Source organism: Phlebotomus papatasi, chromosome 2 (assembly GCF_024763615.1).
Source record: "Phlebotomus papatasi isolate M1 chromosome 2, Ppap_2.1, whole genome shotgun sequence".
Lineage (NCBI taxonomy): Eukaryota > Metazoa > Arthropoda > Insecta > Diptera > Psychodidae > Phlebotomus > Phlebotomus papatasi.
In genome coordinates this window covers 84,023,777-84,041,279 of record NC_077223.1, presented here as the reverse complement: position 1 = coordinate 84,041,279, position 17,503 = coordinate 84,023,777, and the positions used below count along the sequence as shown (strand labels likewise).

At 32.6% G+C, this 17,503-nt stretch overlaps 1 protein-coding gene across 5 annotated transcripts in view; it reads right to left on the bottom strand.

The window, feature by feature from the left end:
• The window catches only part of LOC129804753 (uncharacterized), a 75,850-nt gene that overhangs the window by 25,880 nt on the left and 32,467 nt on the right, over window positions 1-17,503 (bottom strand). For all 5 annotated transcript variants that reach the window (XM_055852342.1, XM_055852337.1, XM_055852340.1 and 2 more), the window contains 2 exons: window positions 10,052-11,200; window positions 1,578-1,758 (listed from right to left, as the gene is read on the bottom strand). In XM_055852342.1, coding sequence (XP_055708317.1) covers window positions 1,578-1,758; window positions 10,052-11,172 — 1,302 coding nt within the window. In that variant the 5' untranslated portion in view covers window positions 11,173-11,200. The remainder of the gene's footprint in view (window positions 1-1,577; window positions 1,759-10,051; window positions 11,201-17,503) is intronic.

Genomic DNA, 17,503 nt, shown 5'->3' with positions numbered 1-17,503 from the left:
CACGCTAAAAATTTTGTAAGATTTTGAACTTTTTGTTTTACAAAAATTGGTCGTAACATGACCATTTGACGAACATTTTTTGTTTTTCTACAACCATTTCAGAATGTAGGGAACCGACGTTGATATTAATATAAAGAACAAATCCGGTGATCGTTGGATGAATGGAGGATCAGCTCAGAATTAAATTTCTTCTCTTCCCAAATTACAAGCATATTACAAGCATTTGTTCGTAAATGTTCGTAAACACAATGAAAAATATTTGAAACATTTTGTCATTTGTTCGTAAAGTGTTGTCAGACAAATACAAATAAACGAACGAACGTTTATGAAAGAACAAAAAATGCTTGACAAGCGATCATGTTACGAACAATGTTTGTGAAAAAATACAAACTTTTACAAACTTTTTATTGGGTTATACGATTTACGAACGTTTTGTTAGTCCCCAGAGAGAATATCCAAACTTTTACTGTTTTTTTCTGTGTGTCATAAATTTTCCGTTTGATAATAAAATTTATTATTGAAAAGGCTTGAATTTTTCAGAGAGTTAGAAATAATGATATGGAGTCTTTAGAGGAGCCAATATAAGTAATCTTCGATATCATTAAATCGGCCTTCATCCCTCTTTCCTGCTTTTCAAAACTATGTTTTTGGAATGTTTCTAAAACCCTTGAAAAGGTTGATTTTGTTAAATTTTTCATATACGTTTTGAAAGTTATTTGCTCTGTAAAAGATGAGTAGATCTTGTTAAAATTTAGTTAAAAAGATGTTGTTTTTTAATTTGACAAATCTTTTTCTCACATTTTATTCCGAAAAACATCTTTTTCACAAACTTTTACAAAATTCAATGGGAAGTTGATATGATAAAACGGATAAAACCTTTCCAAATTCGGTATGACAAAACACCCTTTTGACAAACTTTTCTTGTTAATTTGACAAAGCTATTTTTCAGAGTATAGGCGATATTTCCAAGGACAAATTTTTAAAAGACTTTATGGACGGTAATTCTCAACCGATTCCGACAAGTTCGGGTTCGTTGGAAAGGTCTTGGAATCTTTGATAAGTCTGAACTGGTTAGAAACCGGCAGTGAAATCGTGAGTACCTAGATTAAAGCCTGATCACAGGGGAGAATTTTTCCAGTCTCTACTCTTGTAAAGTCTGCATATTTATGGGTATCAGTACCTATTAATGCGTACTCATTTGATAAAAATGAAACAATTTCAGAAATTTTACTTAATAGATTAATCGAAAAAAAACTCTCCAACTTTAAAGTCACTTTTGGAACTGAATTACCCTTTTCACCTTTGAGAAATCCGATAAGAAAATCCACTGAACCCTAAAGATTTCTTCACTTTATAACAGCATTCTCTGGATTCCAATAATATTGAATCATCTGACAAATTACGCTGTTGATGAAAGCAAATGGGTAGGAGAGAGAGAAAATCTCATGAGACTTTTATCATCTGGCGTGTCATCATTTCTCCTTCCTCTCTTTCCCATTCCCTCTAAGAGTCCTTTCTTTTCTTCCACGAACCATCCCATCTATAAGGCGCCTAATTTAGTAATGTTTTACACTCACCCTGCCACTCTTGTCAGTAGAATTGAGATCCTCCTTGGTGATGCCATTTATCAGTATATCCCGTAGAGCCTCCTTGAGCAGAAGCTCATTAGCATCTCTCGCAGCTCGAAGGAGTGTGCTCACCATTGGCACTTGCTCCAAATTCATCCTCAACGTTCTCAGGCGTGACGTTATTTGGGCTCTTGAGTCAGAGAAGGAGAGCCAGAACGCGGGAAAGATTAAATTTAAAAAAAAGAGGGAAAAAAAACAAATGATCACATTAAACAGCTAATAAATGTGAATTAGTCATTCGTATTGTAGGCAAATCAGACGCATGTCAATTAATTTAATTGGCGATTCTGGTTAAAATTTCGCGGGGAGTGAAACCAAAAACAAAATAAAGGATGACAGCTTAAAAATGCTACAACATCATTTTCTTTTCAGCACATCCAGAAGACATGTGCTCTTATTTTTTTTTGCCCCTTTCTTCACGCAAAATGTGATTTATTCGTAACATTTAAAATCACTCCAACCACAAAACCAGAAATGAAAAACACCATCATCAAATTCGTATGCCACGTGCAATGCAGAAAAACATTAATGAGTATTTATCACGTTATATTATATCCCCTCTGTGTTTTATCTCTTTGCAGTCTGCAATTGCTCAATTTTATTTAAACACCGTGCAATTTATGCCCCCAAAAAAGAACCGCGTTTTCCCTCACGTGAGGTCATTTTTCCTGCAGAATATTTTCACTGTAACCTTTCCCTCTCAACCTTAAATCATTATGATAAAATATATATTCCTCACTTTCTTAAAAAATTCTATAATTTCCAAAAAAACAATGAATAATTTTTCCCCGAAAATGCTCTATAAATAGTTTTCAATAATTACGCTGCGATTTATGGGTTTTTCCTATTACTTTCAATTTTTCCTCCTCAGTAGCGCTCAAAAGTTGCTTCATTTTCAAATAAATCTATCCAAATATTTGACTTTAAGCACACATCCACACAAATGGTGCTCTTTTTTTTATTATTATTCTTACTCTGTGAGCCAATCCAGAGATTTTTAGTCACAGTAGTAAAGTGTTGAAAATCATTGGAAGGAGGAAAAAGCCCATAAATGAGGCAATTTTCGGTGTTTGACCACCAGAAAATTTTTGCACTCAAAAATCCAACCTTCAAGTTCATGAGCACACACGCGGTGGGATTTATTTATTTTTCCGCACTCATTCCTTGATACTCTCTTCAACACTTTTTGTGAGATATTTAACACTGTTTTCACTTCATGGATCAATATTATTTTAGCCAAAAAGATATTGTTTCTTCTTGTTAAATTATTATAGACTAAAATCTCTGTTAACGCGAAACCCTATAATTTTCATAACTTAATCACCTAATGAATAATTTAGTGATTAGAAGCAAAAGTTTAAATGTTTTTTTAATCTATTGTTGATTATGGTAGAATTTGGTAATTTCGGGCAAACGAATTTGAGGATAATTTAATTGCTTTTTCACCAAGTTTCAAGGGAGCTTATCTTGAACTACTAATTAATAAATTGTAATATAAAACAAGCTGTATCACCGTTGTTTACTAATAGAATTTATTTTATAAATGAGTAGGACAATAACTGGGTGAAGTGGCAAGTGGTTAGAGGGTGCGATTAACTTTTTTTCCTCAGAACTTTAATACTTTTTAGGTGTAAAAATATATCAACATTTTCTAATGTTAATTTTACACCTTTTTTAAGGGTAAAATTAACATGAAAAAGGGTAACTTTAACCCCTAATACACTTAAAAAGGGTAATATTTACACCGATTTTGGATCAATACTGCAGGGTATTTACATTTCCGGAATGTTATTTTAACTCTTCCGGAGATCTCTCAGTGATTATACTGATTGTATGAGAATTAAACTAAAAGGTACCTGTGCAGCTTCAAAAACAAGCAAAATAAAAATATATGATGAAGTCTCCATTTTTATAACAGTGTGATATCCCCAAAGCCAGTGGCCAATAGTTTTGACTGATACCTTTTCCAAAGCAACAAAAGTTCGATTTTCCCGAGCTATACAAAGGTAGTAGAGCTTGTAAATTTTTCACCACCCGACCAAAAACAGTCCCCCTCGAGCAAAAGATTTTCACATAAACATTAACCCTGATAATCCCTCTTTAACTTGCAATAGTTTTTTTTCTGAAATTATACTTGAAATACGAAAAAAATCATAAAATATTACACATCAAAATTATAGTTTTAGGTAAATTTTTATTTCTTATTTTATTTCGTATTTTTAAACTATTTTAGTTTTTCTATAACATTCTAAAACTGAATAAAAGTGCTTTAAGTTAATGCAAAATTTTTAGATCTCTCAAAATAATTGAAATATAAATGAAAATTTTGTCCATATCCGTCGAAAGAACTAATCTCCTAAGCAAATTGACCACTGACCTAGAAAATACCTGGAAGGAATTTTCGGAGAATATTTTTGTCTGATCATCATAAATCTGCATCATAAATATATCGCCTAAAATCATATAAATACTTGTTTTCCCTTCATTTTTAAGTTTTATTTGAATTATTTAGCTTTCTACGTACCAGATATACATAAATTTTCTGAAATTAGATTTAATTTAGAGTGTAAAATACGCGCGGAAATTGACAGTGTACCATTCCACTTTTCACAAAATCTTCAGTTTTACAGAGGGGGAGAAGGACCTGGTACAATGCTTCTTAGATTGTTACAATCGGTAGCATCCAATAACTCAAAATCAAGTCTTGGATACCTTGTGTACGAATTCGTCTTGCTCCAAAATACCCCATTTTTCTTTGTTCGAAAATACCCACATCATTCCAAAATGTACCATTTTTACTTCTTTATATTTTTTGCTATTTTGTGTATAAAAAATATGCCTTTTCCAATAATTTTCGATAAGATTCTTATTCTGAATAAAACCAAGAATATAAATATTAATTTCAACAAGGAAAAAAATAATTTGGGAAGTCACTAACGTGTTTGAAAGTTGAAAATGCTAAAAGTCGGACCAAAATATACCACATTACCCTACTGATACACAAAATCAGGTTACAAAGAGTTAATTTTTATTTCACAAATTAACACCTTTTTGGTGAATTATAGGCATTAATTCCCTCAATTATTTTCATTTAATATTTCTTAAACAAAAAGAAATAGAGAAGTTTTGCATGAGCATTAATGATATTGTAATTGTTAAATTTAATTTGATTATAATTTATCTCTCATTTTGAAAATTGAGAAAAATTTCCTTTTCTTCACTGTTTATTTCTCTCCATTCACATGAGCATGGCAAAAAGAAGGTAAAGAAAGAAAATAATATGTGGTTATCGAGTCCACGATGGAGAAAAAATCATTTTAGCATTCATTGGTGTGTTTGGTAAGCAAAAATTTTGTACAGAAAGATATTCAATATAATGTTTACATTAGTGAGACACACAGAGGCACGAAAATAATTACGCCTTTACGTCACTATCTTATTGGAATCACATTAAATTTTTCTTTCTTCCAATATTTCTCCTTTTTTCTTCTTTTTTCCTTGCTTCTCATTTTTTTTCAGCTCATTAGACTTCTCTTGCGTATTTTGGCCGTAAAATATACTCAATAACACTTTTCTTTAGTAAAATTGAATGAAAAAAAATATATGACAATTGCTTTAGTGCAAATGAACACTAATTGATTTTAAATGTTATGTCTCCTTTTTTTTTCGAAGTGTGTCTGAACCTTCTATAAATGCAATTTGCATACAATTGAAATGCGTCTTTAGAACTCTATTTTCTCTACTTTTGCACTCTCTATCCTCTGTTCACGTTAGTCGGTTTGAGTTTGTTGGGAATTGATGCTGGGTGGAATGGACATTGGGTGTAATTTAGTGAGAAGGAATTCCTCACAATCTCCCTGTGGTTGGTTTTCGGGTTAGAAAATCCACATCATCGATAGTGACGGACGAGAATTTTGTAGCAATTGAAAATGTGTAAAATTGGATTTTCTTAAAATAAATATTTCCACGAGAGACAAAAACTTCTCAATATTCTAAATGCCATTATTCTCCCTGGGGAGCTTGTTTTAAACACTGCCGGATTATTTCATCAGGAATGCTTCTTAGAGCAGCATTTTGGTTTAAATTTTACGATGATTGGATTTTTACTAGCTCTGCCCATTCCTTTGGCAATTCTTTTAACAACTTCTTTTTTCATCTCTTTTTTTATTATTGTGAAAAACAATCTGCTGCGAAAGAAACATTGATGGCAATTTTCCATCAATTCCCACTGTTACTCAATTCTAAAGTATTTCACAAAATTAAATGGCGTATGATGTGCGAATTGACAAAGTAGCAACAGTTTAATTGACAATTAGACAAGTCAATAGAGTTAGTGATTTAATTGAGTTGTAAATTATTCGCTTAATTTATTTGTTTGCGTGGATAAGAAACCATTAAATTGTAGGAAGATTAAGAAAATTAAGTAGGTGACATTCCCATTTAACCAAATTGTGACCGTCATGAGAAATGCAAGTCATCGGTGAAACCTCAAATTTGATGGTAGCCCGGGTAGCACGTATTTTTTCCAATGTAATTTATTGATGATTTCTGTGTAACGTAACATTTCAATTCTTGCAATATGACTAAATTTGTTATATGCTTTTTGTCAAATCCCTTGCATTAGTTAAAATTTCTTGGTAGCGCGTATTAATTTTCTCTAACGACAAAAATTACAATCGTTCTGAGGACAGAACGGTAGAAGATTTCAACTTTGGGTTTTTGGATAATTCTATAAAGTGGACCATTTTTTGAATATTAGAGTATGGATTTTAAATTTAATTTAATCTTTGCTACTCAAAATTGAAGTGAACTTAATTGAATTTGTTTTGACGTTCATAAGAAGGAGAAGAGTGCAAAAGAATGAGATAGACATATCCAATGTATTTGAGAGGGAAAGAGATGTGAATTTCGTTTTCATGAAATTTTCCTGATCAAAAAGAGGCGCGGATAGCATTGGAAGATTAAAGACTTCACATTTTAATTGAGCAATTCACAAGCAGTAACCAGAGGCTTATGACAGAACTATTTAGTATTGACGTAGAGAAGTGAAGGAAACTGTTCGTAAAATTTTCGAAAAATTTGCCCAATATTTTTTTTTTAATTTTACTACAAAAGAAATAAAGAATAGCAACTAAAACTCTGTTTCGATTAGCTCGATCACGAATACGCTCATGAGCATTATGGAACATTTCTAAACAAGAAAATTTGTTAAATAGCCTTCTGGCACATCCTTTAAATCAGGAAAATTTTATGAAATCAAAATTTATATCGTTTTGTTTCTCAAACGTTTTGCATATGGCTATTCCACTCTCTCGAAGTCTTCTTCTTCTTCTTTTAAATGTCAGAACAAATTTAATTCAGTCTAATCTAATTTGGAATGCGAAAGAGTGACAAAGACTGGATGTAAAACATTTGACAAAGGGATTCAAATTTTAATTTCATGAAAATTCCTTGACATAAAAGACTTTTAGAAAAGACATTTTCTGAGACTGACTAATATAAATTTTAAGACGAAGAGTGAGGCCAGTTTAAAAAATGTACATTAATTATTTCAAAATAATAAATATAAAAAATGCTAAGATTTAACTTGATTTTTGAACAAAAATGTTTTTGAAAAATCTAAGTTATTTGGGTAAGATGAGGTAATTTGGAATGATGTCTAAATCGAAACTCCAAGATTTCCTAAGAGTTTTAGATTAGATTACTTCCAAGAGTTTAAGGAAAAACAACGAAGAAGTGCTCTCCAATATAAAGTCTTGTCCTTCTCGTGGTTTTCTTTTTCTCTTTGACTATCTGAAACAGTGCGAGAAAATCACAAATTCCAAAATAGACATGATTCCGAATTACCCCATCTTACCCTAAGTCAATTAAATTATAGTTTAAATTACTAAAAAAAATGTTCTAAAATATTATAAGGGCCTAAATAGACTCAGGCTGATTCTCGAGAATATTTAGCATGTAAAATGCGATGATAAAGGATTAGGTAAAGAAAATTTACGCAAAGGGGTTCTAATAGATGTTCCTAAGCCCTAAATGTATGAGAGTTTGGGATAAATCTTTACTGTCAAATCTTACGGGCTAAATATTCTCGAGGATCAACCTGAGTCTATTTAGGCCCTGGCTGTAACCTGTACAGATCATGGGATTATTAGTTGATAAACGGCTTAGCGTATTTGTAATCGGAATAATGATTAATGGTGCTATTCCAATGAAAAATGAAAAGGGGGAATCTTGCTCCTAAAGATTTTTTTAGTACTTGACTGTTCTAATGTGCTTCTGCGTTATCGATTTTTTGTTGTTTCTGTGTCGACTGTTTTACCGTTTTACCCAGTTCTCGTCGTGTTCCAGTGACAAATAAACATTTTTTAGCACTTTCCTGTTCACAAGTGGTTCTACATAATTGACTTTTCTTCGTGTTGGTTCATGTCACGACTGTTTTGTGGCCATAGAACACAACGAGCACTGTGTAAAACAGTCGTGACAAGAACCACCACAAAGAAAAGTAGATAATGCTGAAGCACATGAGAATAGTAAAGTGCTAAAGAACACATTTGAAAACATTGGAAATCTTTTTCCTGTATATTTTTTAGCACTTTACTGCTCTCATGTGGTTCTATAATATCGACATTTTTTTTTGTTTAGGTTCCTGTCTCGACTGTTTTCCCAGCCGACATCGTGTTCTAAAATCACTAAAGACTCGTGGCAAGAATGAATACACAGAAAAGTCGATTATGTAAAAATACTTGAGATATGTATATGTTTCAAAAAATGTAAATTTTTCATCGGAATAGCACCATAAACTTGAACATATTTAGGTTAGTAAAATTACCTGTGTAGGAATTAATGTAAATAACGTTAAAATTAGATTTTTCGTATGTGTTAGGCATATAATTTGGTAAAAAGTGCTACTGGGGTTAAGTTTAGAAATAAATACTGATTAAAAAATAAATTATGATTTTGTTCTTCAATTATTTTCTTGAACTTTCAATTATTGTCTTTAATTTCCTTCTTTTTCTACTGTATTTTTTTTAATCCTAAGTAAAGTTTTTAATCCTATGTGCAATGAAATTTAGATAAAGAAAGACACTTCAAAATTTTCGATATAATTATTAAGATTTTGAAATACTATAAATTCCATTTTTTCTTCAGAAGAAAACAATTTTGTAAAGAAATTTGGAATAAAAGTAGAAATAGTAAATTCTTTTAAATTTTCCATAACAAAATACTTCATAATTTTTTCAATCAAAATTTTAAAAAAATATTGTTAAATTTATGTTTTTTGGCGTTAATTTTCTTCTTTCTGATAGCACCCAAAACGGCTATTACCGATACGCCTAGCATGAACTGTTAGTTACCTATTGTACACAAAAAAAAATATTTCGCAAAATTATTCGTAAATGTTTGTAAATGTTTTACAAAATTTTCATAAGTTGTGTAATCCACTAAAAAGTTTGTAAAAGTTTGTATTTTTTACAAACATTGTTCGTAACATGATTTTTGTTCTTTTTCAAATATTTGTTCATAAAAAAACTTACGAATAACTCCTTGAAGAACAAAAAAAAATACTCGTCAAATGATTGAAGAATATTTGTGAAAAAATACAAACTTTTACGAACTTCTTGGTGGGTTATACAATTCACGAGCGCATTTTGTAAATCAGAAAACATTTTACGAACAATTTTACGACAAATTTTATTTTTATAGAGAAGAAACAATCATTTTTGTTTAAATTTCATTTCCTATTCTTTAATTGACCGATTTCGAGTGAAACTGAAAGATCTCACAAAATATTATAATATTCTGCAGCATTGAAGGTTCGAAAGAGTATCACTAAGGATGTTTTGGTCGTGAAAACACATTTTTAAAACCCCTAAAAACTCTTCCTGATTCCTTAATTTTTACGCAATTTCTTGACTGACAATAAGAATCTCATATACCGAAAGGTAAGACAAGATTAACACTGTTTTTTTTTTTTAAATATCACCAAATCATACTGTTAAGTCCGCAAAACAATATAAATGCAGCTGTTTATCTGCCAATCAAACAATAAACCTCATACAAATTCACGTAATATCTCATGGTTATATTTTCCCAAAAATAATTCTCAGACTCTTGAGAAATTATGCATGTTTTTCATGCGGGCCCGGAAAATGGGGGTTTTTCTTGACGGAAAAACTTCCAGACAATCTCTCACAGAATTTTCTTTTTCCTTCCTTGATGAGGCAATTTTTTTCCACGAAAATCCACCACAAAATCTTTGCACTAAAAATACCAACTCACACGTCTTCACAAGTATTCATCCTCCGCGTGAAAAACTCCCTCACTGTGTACACCCAAGATTTCCACGCGATTTAGGAAGCGGAGTACGTAAAGTAAAAAAAGTGCTGAATATATTGGAAAAGCAAAGTAATATCGAGAATTACCTCTTTTCGACCGTTTTAATTGAGCGCTGAACTGAAACTGCCGACGATTGTCGATTTAAATTGGAAAACTTCTTCTTGCTCGAACCTAGTCGAATACTCCGCCATCTCTGTACGAAGTCCCAGAATTGTGCCACATTCTCCGACGGTTCAATCTCTCCACTATTTGAACCACTTCCCGCCACAGATGCCTCGTAGATATTCTCCGAGATATCACTCAGTTCAGGTACACGCAGAAATTTTCTGCTACTCTCCTCATTTACTCCGATACTCCCTGCAGAATCCTCAAAATCCTTATGAGCCGGAATCCCAGTAACTTCCACCGTGGGCAAACTCGGACGACTTCTCAATTCAGGAGAATCTGAATTGTAACTTGTAGTCTCTAATTCGTATCCAGGGAAGCGTGTATCAATTATCTGAAAAGATTTCAGAGCACTCCTGGACTGTCGATTCCTCAAGGGAGATGCCTGAGACGAGATAACACTCTGCCTTGTAACTTTCTGAGTAATCTTAACAGATCTCACAGCAGAATTTGTTTGCCTCCTGGGAAATCTTGTCACCTCTTCACCACCTCCAGAATACTTCCCAGACACTCCCTGGGACTCCCTACCCCTCCCAGGACCCAAGTTTTCCAAACTCGTGAATTTATGATGAATATCCGGAAATTCTCTGGTTTGCCTCACGGGCTCCTTGGCCACCAACTTTGGCGTCACGATGCTCAATTTGGCCAATCTCTCAGCCACAGGATCCGTCTTTTTGGCCACACCACAGTCAATCTTCAAATTCTCAAAACCCACAACCAATTTTTGCCTCACAGAATCTGCACAATTCTTCCCAGTGGACTGTGTTGGCAGCTCAATCTTTAGCTTTGTCCTTTGGATAGGACGTGGTTCTGGAAGAGGTTCTCGTGGTGGTAGAGGCTGTAATTCTCTCTTGGGATTCACAGGAGGTTCTGGAACAGAGGCAAATTTGGTGGATTGGAGTGTTCCGTTGATATACTGCCGAGTACCGTGTATAACTTTGTTGCGTGGTGAGACAATTTTTGGCGGATCGAAGACAAACTCCTGGCCAGGAAGGGTAAAGCGCACTTTTCGTCCGTTATTGGAGGACACAGAGCTGCTCATAATTCATCTGAGAAATTCCAAAGGGCTCCTACAAAAGGGGACACAGGAAGGATCGATAAAGTACACACTTAAGAGAGAAAAATATTTGTCTCTTAATTTAAAAGGTGCACAAACTTTAAGTGAATTGATGATCTTTAAAAATATTGTGATCTGTGGTTTTGCGGACTATATCCAATTGAATTTTGTGTAAAAATCATATTAACCCTTCGAACGAAAATTTAATTGTAGTAATTGTAGTAAGTAAATTTAGTAAAGGATTTAATTTGTATGTAATAGGCCCTGAAGAAGATCCCATCCAGGATCGAAACGTTGGCAAAACAAAGTCAAATTGAAGAACAAAAAATTAGACCGAATTTCCCACTTTGACTTCAGCAAAATTTAATTGTCCGATCCTGATTAACATTTATCATAAAAAATTACTATTAAATTACTAGTAACTTATTCCTAATGCATTCAATAAAACTTTTTTAGGAAATTTATTGTACATTGGTACATTTGATCATAATTTCGTTTTCTTTGTTTTCTTTTTTAATTACTCTTTGTCCCTCCTCTCTCTTGTTATTTTTACCGCATTTAAGAGCATTACTTTAAGGGAAGGCTTTTACCAAGGCTTTTACGCTTTGCACACAGATTTTCGTGTTTTTCTATATTCCTATATTAATTAAGATATAGTTCCAAATTCATTGGGCATATTTGAAAAGAAACAAGATAATATGATGAAAAATTGGGAAAAATACATTATACTATGGGCCCATGACATCCAATTTAGCATCTTACGCTTGTCGATCCTCCGCCACTTCAGGAAGATATTCAGGTTCGATCCCAAGGCGCTCGAATGCAACATTCTGAATTTGATTCAGCCACCTTGTCCGTCTGCCTCGAGGTCGACACCTCCTCACAATATTAAAGTCCTCTATTGGTTCAATTCATGAAGAAAAGTGTAGTGCTCAGGAGCTCAAGGATTTGGGCAATTTCTTCTTAAGGGCAGAATCACATTTACAGTAAAATGTTCACCGTATTTCGTTAATTTACGCATTTTCATTGCAATTATTACGCAAATTTTCTATTACGGTATTACCTTATCTCATACTCGGTGGCACTAGGTGAAAATAATATAAGAAAATAGAAGAAATAAAACAAAAATTCGATAAACGGTGAGTAAAGAAAAACTGTACGGTTAATTTCTCTTACAGTTTCTTCTGCTCACCGTTTATCGAATTTTCGTTTTATTTCTTCAATTTTTTGATATTATTTTCACATAGTGCCACCGAGTGTGAGATATGGTAATACGGTAATGGAAAATTTGCGTAATAAGGTAAGGTATCCTCGAGCCGACCGCCTCTGGAGTCTTGAGTCGACCACCCTGGGTCCCTCAAGTCGATCAGTTAAAATATTTATTCAATTTATTTACATTCACTATAATATTTAGCAAATGGTTTAACATTAATAGGGTCAATTATTTCATAATTAATTCAAATCAGTGAAAATATCATAGAAATTGACCATAAAACACTGAAAATCATAAAAAGACGGAGCGTTAAGGTATTTCTTAAATAAAAATTCGCAATTTTTCATTAAATTATGGCATTACTTTTTGATATTCTTGACTTTTTCTTAAGGAAATATTTCAATTATTACCCTCACAGATTACTTGAGAATTCAAATTTTGCGTCTAATCGCAAGTTGAGGCCTTAATCTTTATTACTTGTGCAAAAATTTTAGTACCATGACTAAGTTAAAGATTAATTTTATGGATTAAAATTGAAAGTGCATTTCAGATAAATTGTTCCTCAATTCGACCGGTCGACGAATTATAGCAGAGAAGCTTTTTTCACTTGAATGTTGTTTTACTTCTGAATGAATTCATAATAGTGAGTTTCCCTATTTATTTTAATGATTAGGGGAAATGCTTCTAATTTTGTCCAGTTTCTTATTTTGGACACTTTGAGGATAACATTGGACACTAAAAATAAATTGATTAAAATGATGGATTTTTATTCCAATATTTGATGAATAATGAATTCTATCTAAATATTTGTTCTTTTTGGAATATTTTAACACTAAATACGTTAAAATTTGAATATGATTTGAGTTGAAATTGCTTTGTTGAAAATTCAGTGTGAGCAATTGCTTACGAGAAATATGACAGAACTTCGTGGCTTACTTCAGTCTTATTTAGTTTTGGTGAAGTATTAACAAAGTTTGTTCGCTGTTTTTGAGTGATATTATTGAATATTCATTGAATATTGTGTTGAATCACGTTACTGATGATTTGTACATTTGACCTGAAGTGAGATTTGCCTTGTGAATTATATTTTTCGTGTGAAAAATGGGAAATTTTTTAAGGCATTCACCAGTGAGGTGATGATTCTTATTTTGGACAGGTGTTTTTCTCACGAAATTTCGTGAAGTTTTAGCTTTTGTGATGACTAGGTTGAACAAATGCCTGGAGAAATGAAGGAGCATCATCTCTACGAAAGAGATGCAGTGAGAAATGCCTTGAAAGGCTCCCGGAAAGGGCAGGGAATGAGCGAATCCGCACGTACTTGGAGTACCGAAGTCAACTCACTTTAATGAATGATATGGAAAGTTTCTGGGCTTCTTGTGACATTCCGCGTTTCCCTTACATGACCAGGAAGAGGACTTGGTAAGATTGGTTCATAAAATGAAGAACAATGGGCATCCTGTTGAGGCGGATTATCTGTCCAAATTTACAGACAAGTTGTAAAAATTAATAACCAAGTTGTCCAAAATAAGAGTCAAATTCACCTCTACATATCAATTCATTTTTAAACGTATTAAAACTAATTTTAGTAAAAATGAGATGATAAATAGCTTGCCAAGTTTCTAAACAATCCTTCTGAAAAGAGATTAACAAGAAAAGTCAATTAGTATTGAAAATATGGCACTTCAAACTTAGGATATCGATGCTTATATGCAGACTGTCCAAAATTATAAGCACTTCCCCTAACTAAATTTTAAGTGCTATTCATGATGTGTTAAACAAGCCAAAGTTAAATCCGTGATTTTTAGCTTTCTGATTTGATTAATTTTAAGAAAAAATGGGTGGTCGAGTTAAGGAACCCCATACGGTCGAGTAGAAGAACACTAATAATGAAGTGGTCGAGTAGAGGAACACTTCGCATTTTTGAAACATTTTAATTCTTTTATAATTTAAAATTATATTATGACTAAATGAAGTTCACAATTAGATAGATAAAGATCTTGATAAAGATCTATTCTATAGTTTTCGGTAAAAAAAAACCCTATCAAAAAACACAAATTATAACTGTTTATTAGAATTTTTCACAAAATCTATCCTTAAGTGGTCGACATAGGATACTTTACCTTAATTGTGATTCTACCCTAAGTGTACCAGGGCACAACATATTTGAACCGATTTATAAATTATGCAAAAGATCGTCCAAATATCTTAAGAATAGTATAACTGAATTGCAAATAAAAATTAGTTATCTTTTATAAACCGCTTCATAATCGATTGAAATCGGTTTAGACTCGTAAGGAATTGCAAGACCTTTCCAACGAGCTCAAACATGATACAATTCGATTGATACGCTCTCTAAAACCTTTGTAAACTTTGAGCTTTATACCCATTATTAGGAATAATTAAATGGTATTTTTGTATATGGACGAAATATCCGCCATGTCCGCCCGTTGAAAAGGAGGGGAGGGCTTATGGTGTGTCCTCCGGATGTCCCAAATATCTATCTCTAACCGTTTGGCCAGTAAAATTGGTATCGAAAGCACGGACAGATTTAAACCTTTAAGAATGACTGAGTCACCGGTGACACAAAAATAATTTTTTTTCTATGGCCATCTAAAGTTGTATTTTGCTCTAAAAGTCAGAAAATTTTTTTTTTCTGAAGGATTAAAAAATGTTTTTTTAATAAAAATCCTAATAAAAACTTTCTGGAAATTTACATATAGTTAAGTGTGCTAATCCGGGCGCTTCGCTATCTGGATCGTTTCCGGATGTTTCTCAATGAAACAGTGAATAATTCTATGGATTTAGAAGAAGTAAAAAAAATTCATCAGTCCAAAAACAAGCGTTTAAGTAGCACTCTTCGGAGAACGATTCAGTTACCCCACCTTACTATAATCAATAAAAGTATGTGAAGAGGCATCCTAGTTTAGTAAAACACTCAAACTTGTGTCTTTGATAATGTACAAGCTCTAAAAATTGGTTGCTCATTACCCATTTGCACCTAAAGATTACTATAAATTAATTTTAAAAAAAAGATAATTTTGAATTTATTTATTTAAGTCTTTTAATTTACTTGGGAAAAATAGTCCGACAGAGATGGAAATATATTTTATTGTTCTTTTCTCACTTCGTGGAAAGTCATGCAAAGTTTTTGCTCAAAATTACGAACGGAAAATATGACAACCCGTCGAATTTGATAAAATTGGCCTTTATCCTCTTTCCTGATTTGGCTGGCAATTTATTTTTTTTTCTTTATGCAAAAGAAGTTTCTTTTCATTCAAAATTTTCCCCCGAAAAGCACTTAGAATACAGATAATATAATTAATTAATTAATTTTGGGTTAACAATATACTGTCCAGGGATGACATGATAACTCATTTTCGATACTATCGACTGTCGATTCTGAAAACTTTAAACGATAGTTGCACTTCCTGTATCCAATAAAGATGTTTATCAACAGCTTCATTTTTTTAAGAATGTTTCAATGAATGGCCCAACCTCAACAATCCGTAAAAAGTCAACATTCACTTAAACTAACAGATATAGATTTATCGATACTGTCGATTCGATAGTATCGAAAACTTATCATTCCACCCCAGAATTCCAAGACCTTTCAAATAAATTCATACTTTCTATTTATTTTCTTTAGCTTATTTCTCCTTTGGCTTTAAAATAAATTATTGGATTTTTCTCAAAACTTCTGATTTTCAAAATTTGAACCAAATATTATGTAAAGGTACAATCAATTGGCTTTTCGCAATTGGGTAAAATAAAATGTGATAGTATAAACTTTAAAGCTAATAAAAAGTTTCTGATTTTCACGTCTCAAGAACAAAGACTTCTTTAACATTCACGGTCGAAAATTTATCCTTAAAAATAATGAACATTATTTTGATGATATCGGAAATTATGTCAAAGTGAGCATAAAGCTAATTTAATGCCTAATTATCTACTTTTCTTCTCATCCTTGATTATGTGGCTTACGAGTTATTTTTGTCCAATTTATTTCCTTTCTGTCTATTTTACACAACAGTTTAGTTTATTTTTAAGGTGTTAAAACGAATGATTTAAAGCCCTAAAAACATTTAGATCACGTAAAGCTAGTTGCACTGATATTCTGACCCTATTGCGAAAATGAGCCCTAAATTGTACTTAAGATTTTCTAATTAAACTCTGTCAATTCTAAACATCACACTTTATAAATTTTAAATTGAAAAAATGGTTTTGCATTAGCGCAATAATTATTTGTCCAAGTCATTAAAAAAATCCGCAATGTCAGATAGATTTGAGAGTCTAATTGCTTATTTGAAGTGTCGTGGTGAGATTTGCAATTCACAAAGCCACTTCTTGCAGTTTCGCCAATAAAAAAGGAAGTGGGTCAATTGTCACCCACAAGAAAGAGAGTCACCTCAACAAGTGGGAAAAGTTTAGTGGAACAGCTGCTTGAGAAATCGATGGTGCAAGCCTCATTTCTTTTTCACCCCAAAATTTTTCGTTTCTTCACGATGTACCCTTTGACCCAGTCACAATAACTCTTGTCTGTGCCTAAAACAATTTTCCAGCCAGATTGCAAAGAAAGAAAAATGAGAGTATCGAAGTGACACAAATCATCACAAAATTCCCATTTTGTACACTTCCGTGATATCATGCAACTAGCAAATTAAATAACGTGTTGGAATTTCTTTTCGCGCTCTCAAAATTCAAACCACCCTCATTTTCTTTAGCACCCCTCTTCGACACAAACTTGTCACATAACTTTTTATATAGACATCCTCCTTTGAGTGTTCTGCTTCTTTCATACTTTTTTTTGTTTTGCCAAGAAGTTGTAGGTGTTTCAGTCACGACAGCCTTATTATCAGATTCTCAATTTCTCTCTCGTCCATTTTCTTGTCTATCTTTACAAGGAACTTTCTCACTTTTTGGTGGCTGTTTAAAATTAGCATCAAGACAACAATATGTAAATAGATGGAGAAGACACCGCACAGTATTAAAAAAAAAAACAAGAAAAACATAAATACCAGACGCACATGGGTTTTTAATCTAGCACAAACGAACAGAATAATTGAACTTTTCACTCTACAAGCCAATTCAAAACCATGGGAGTAA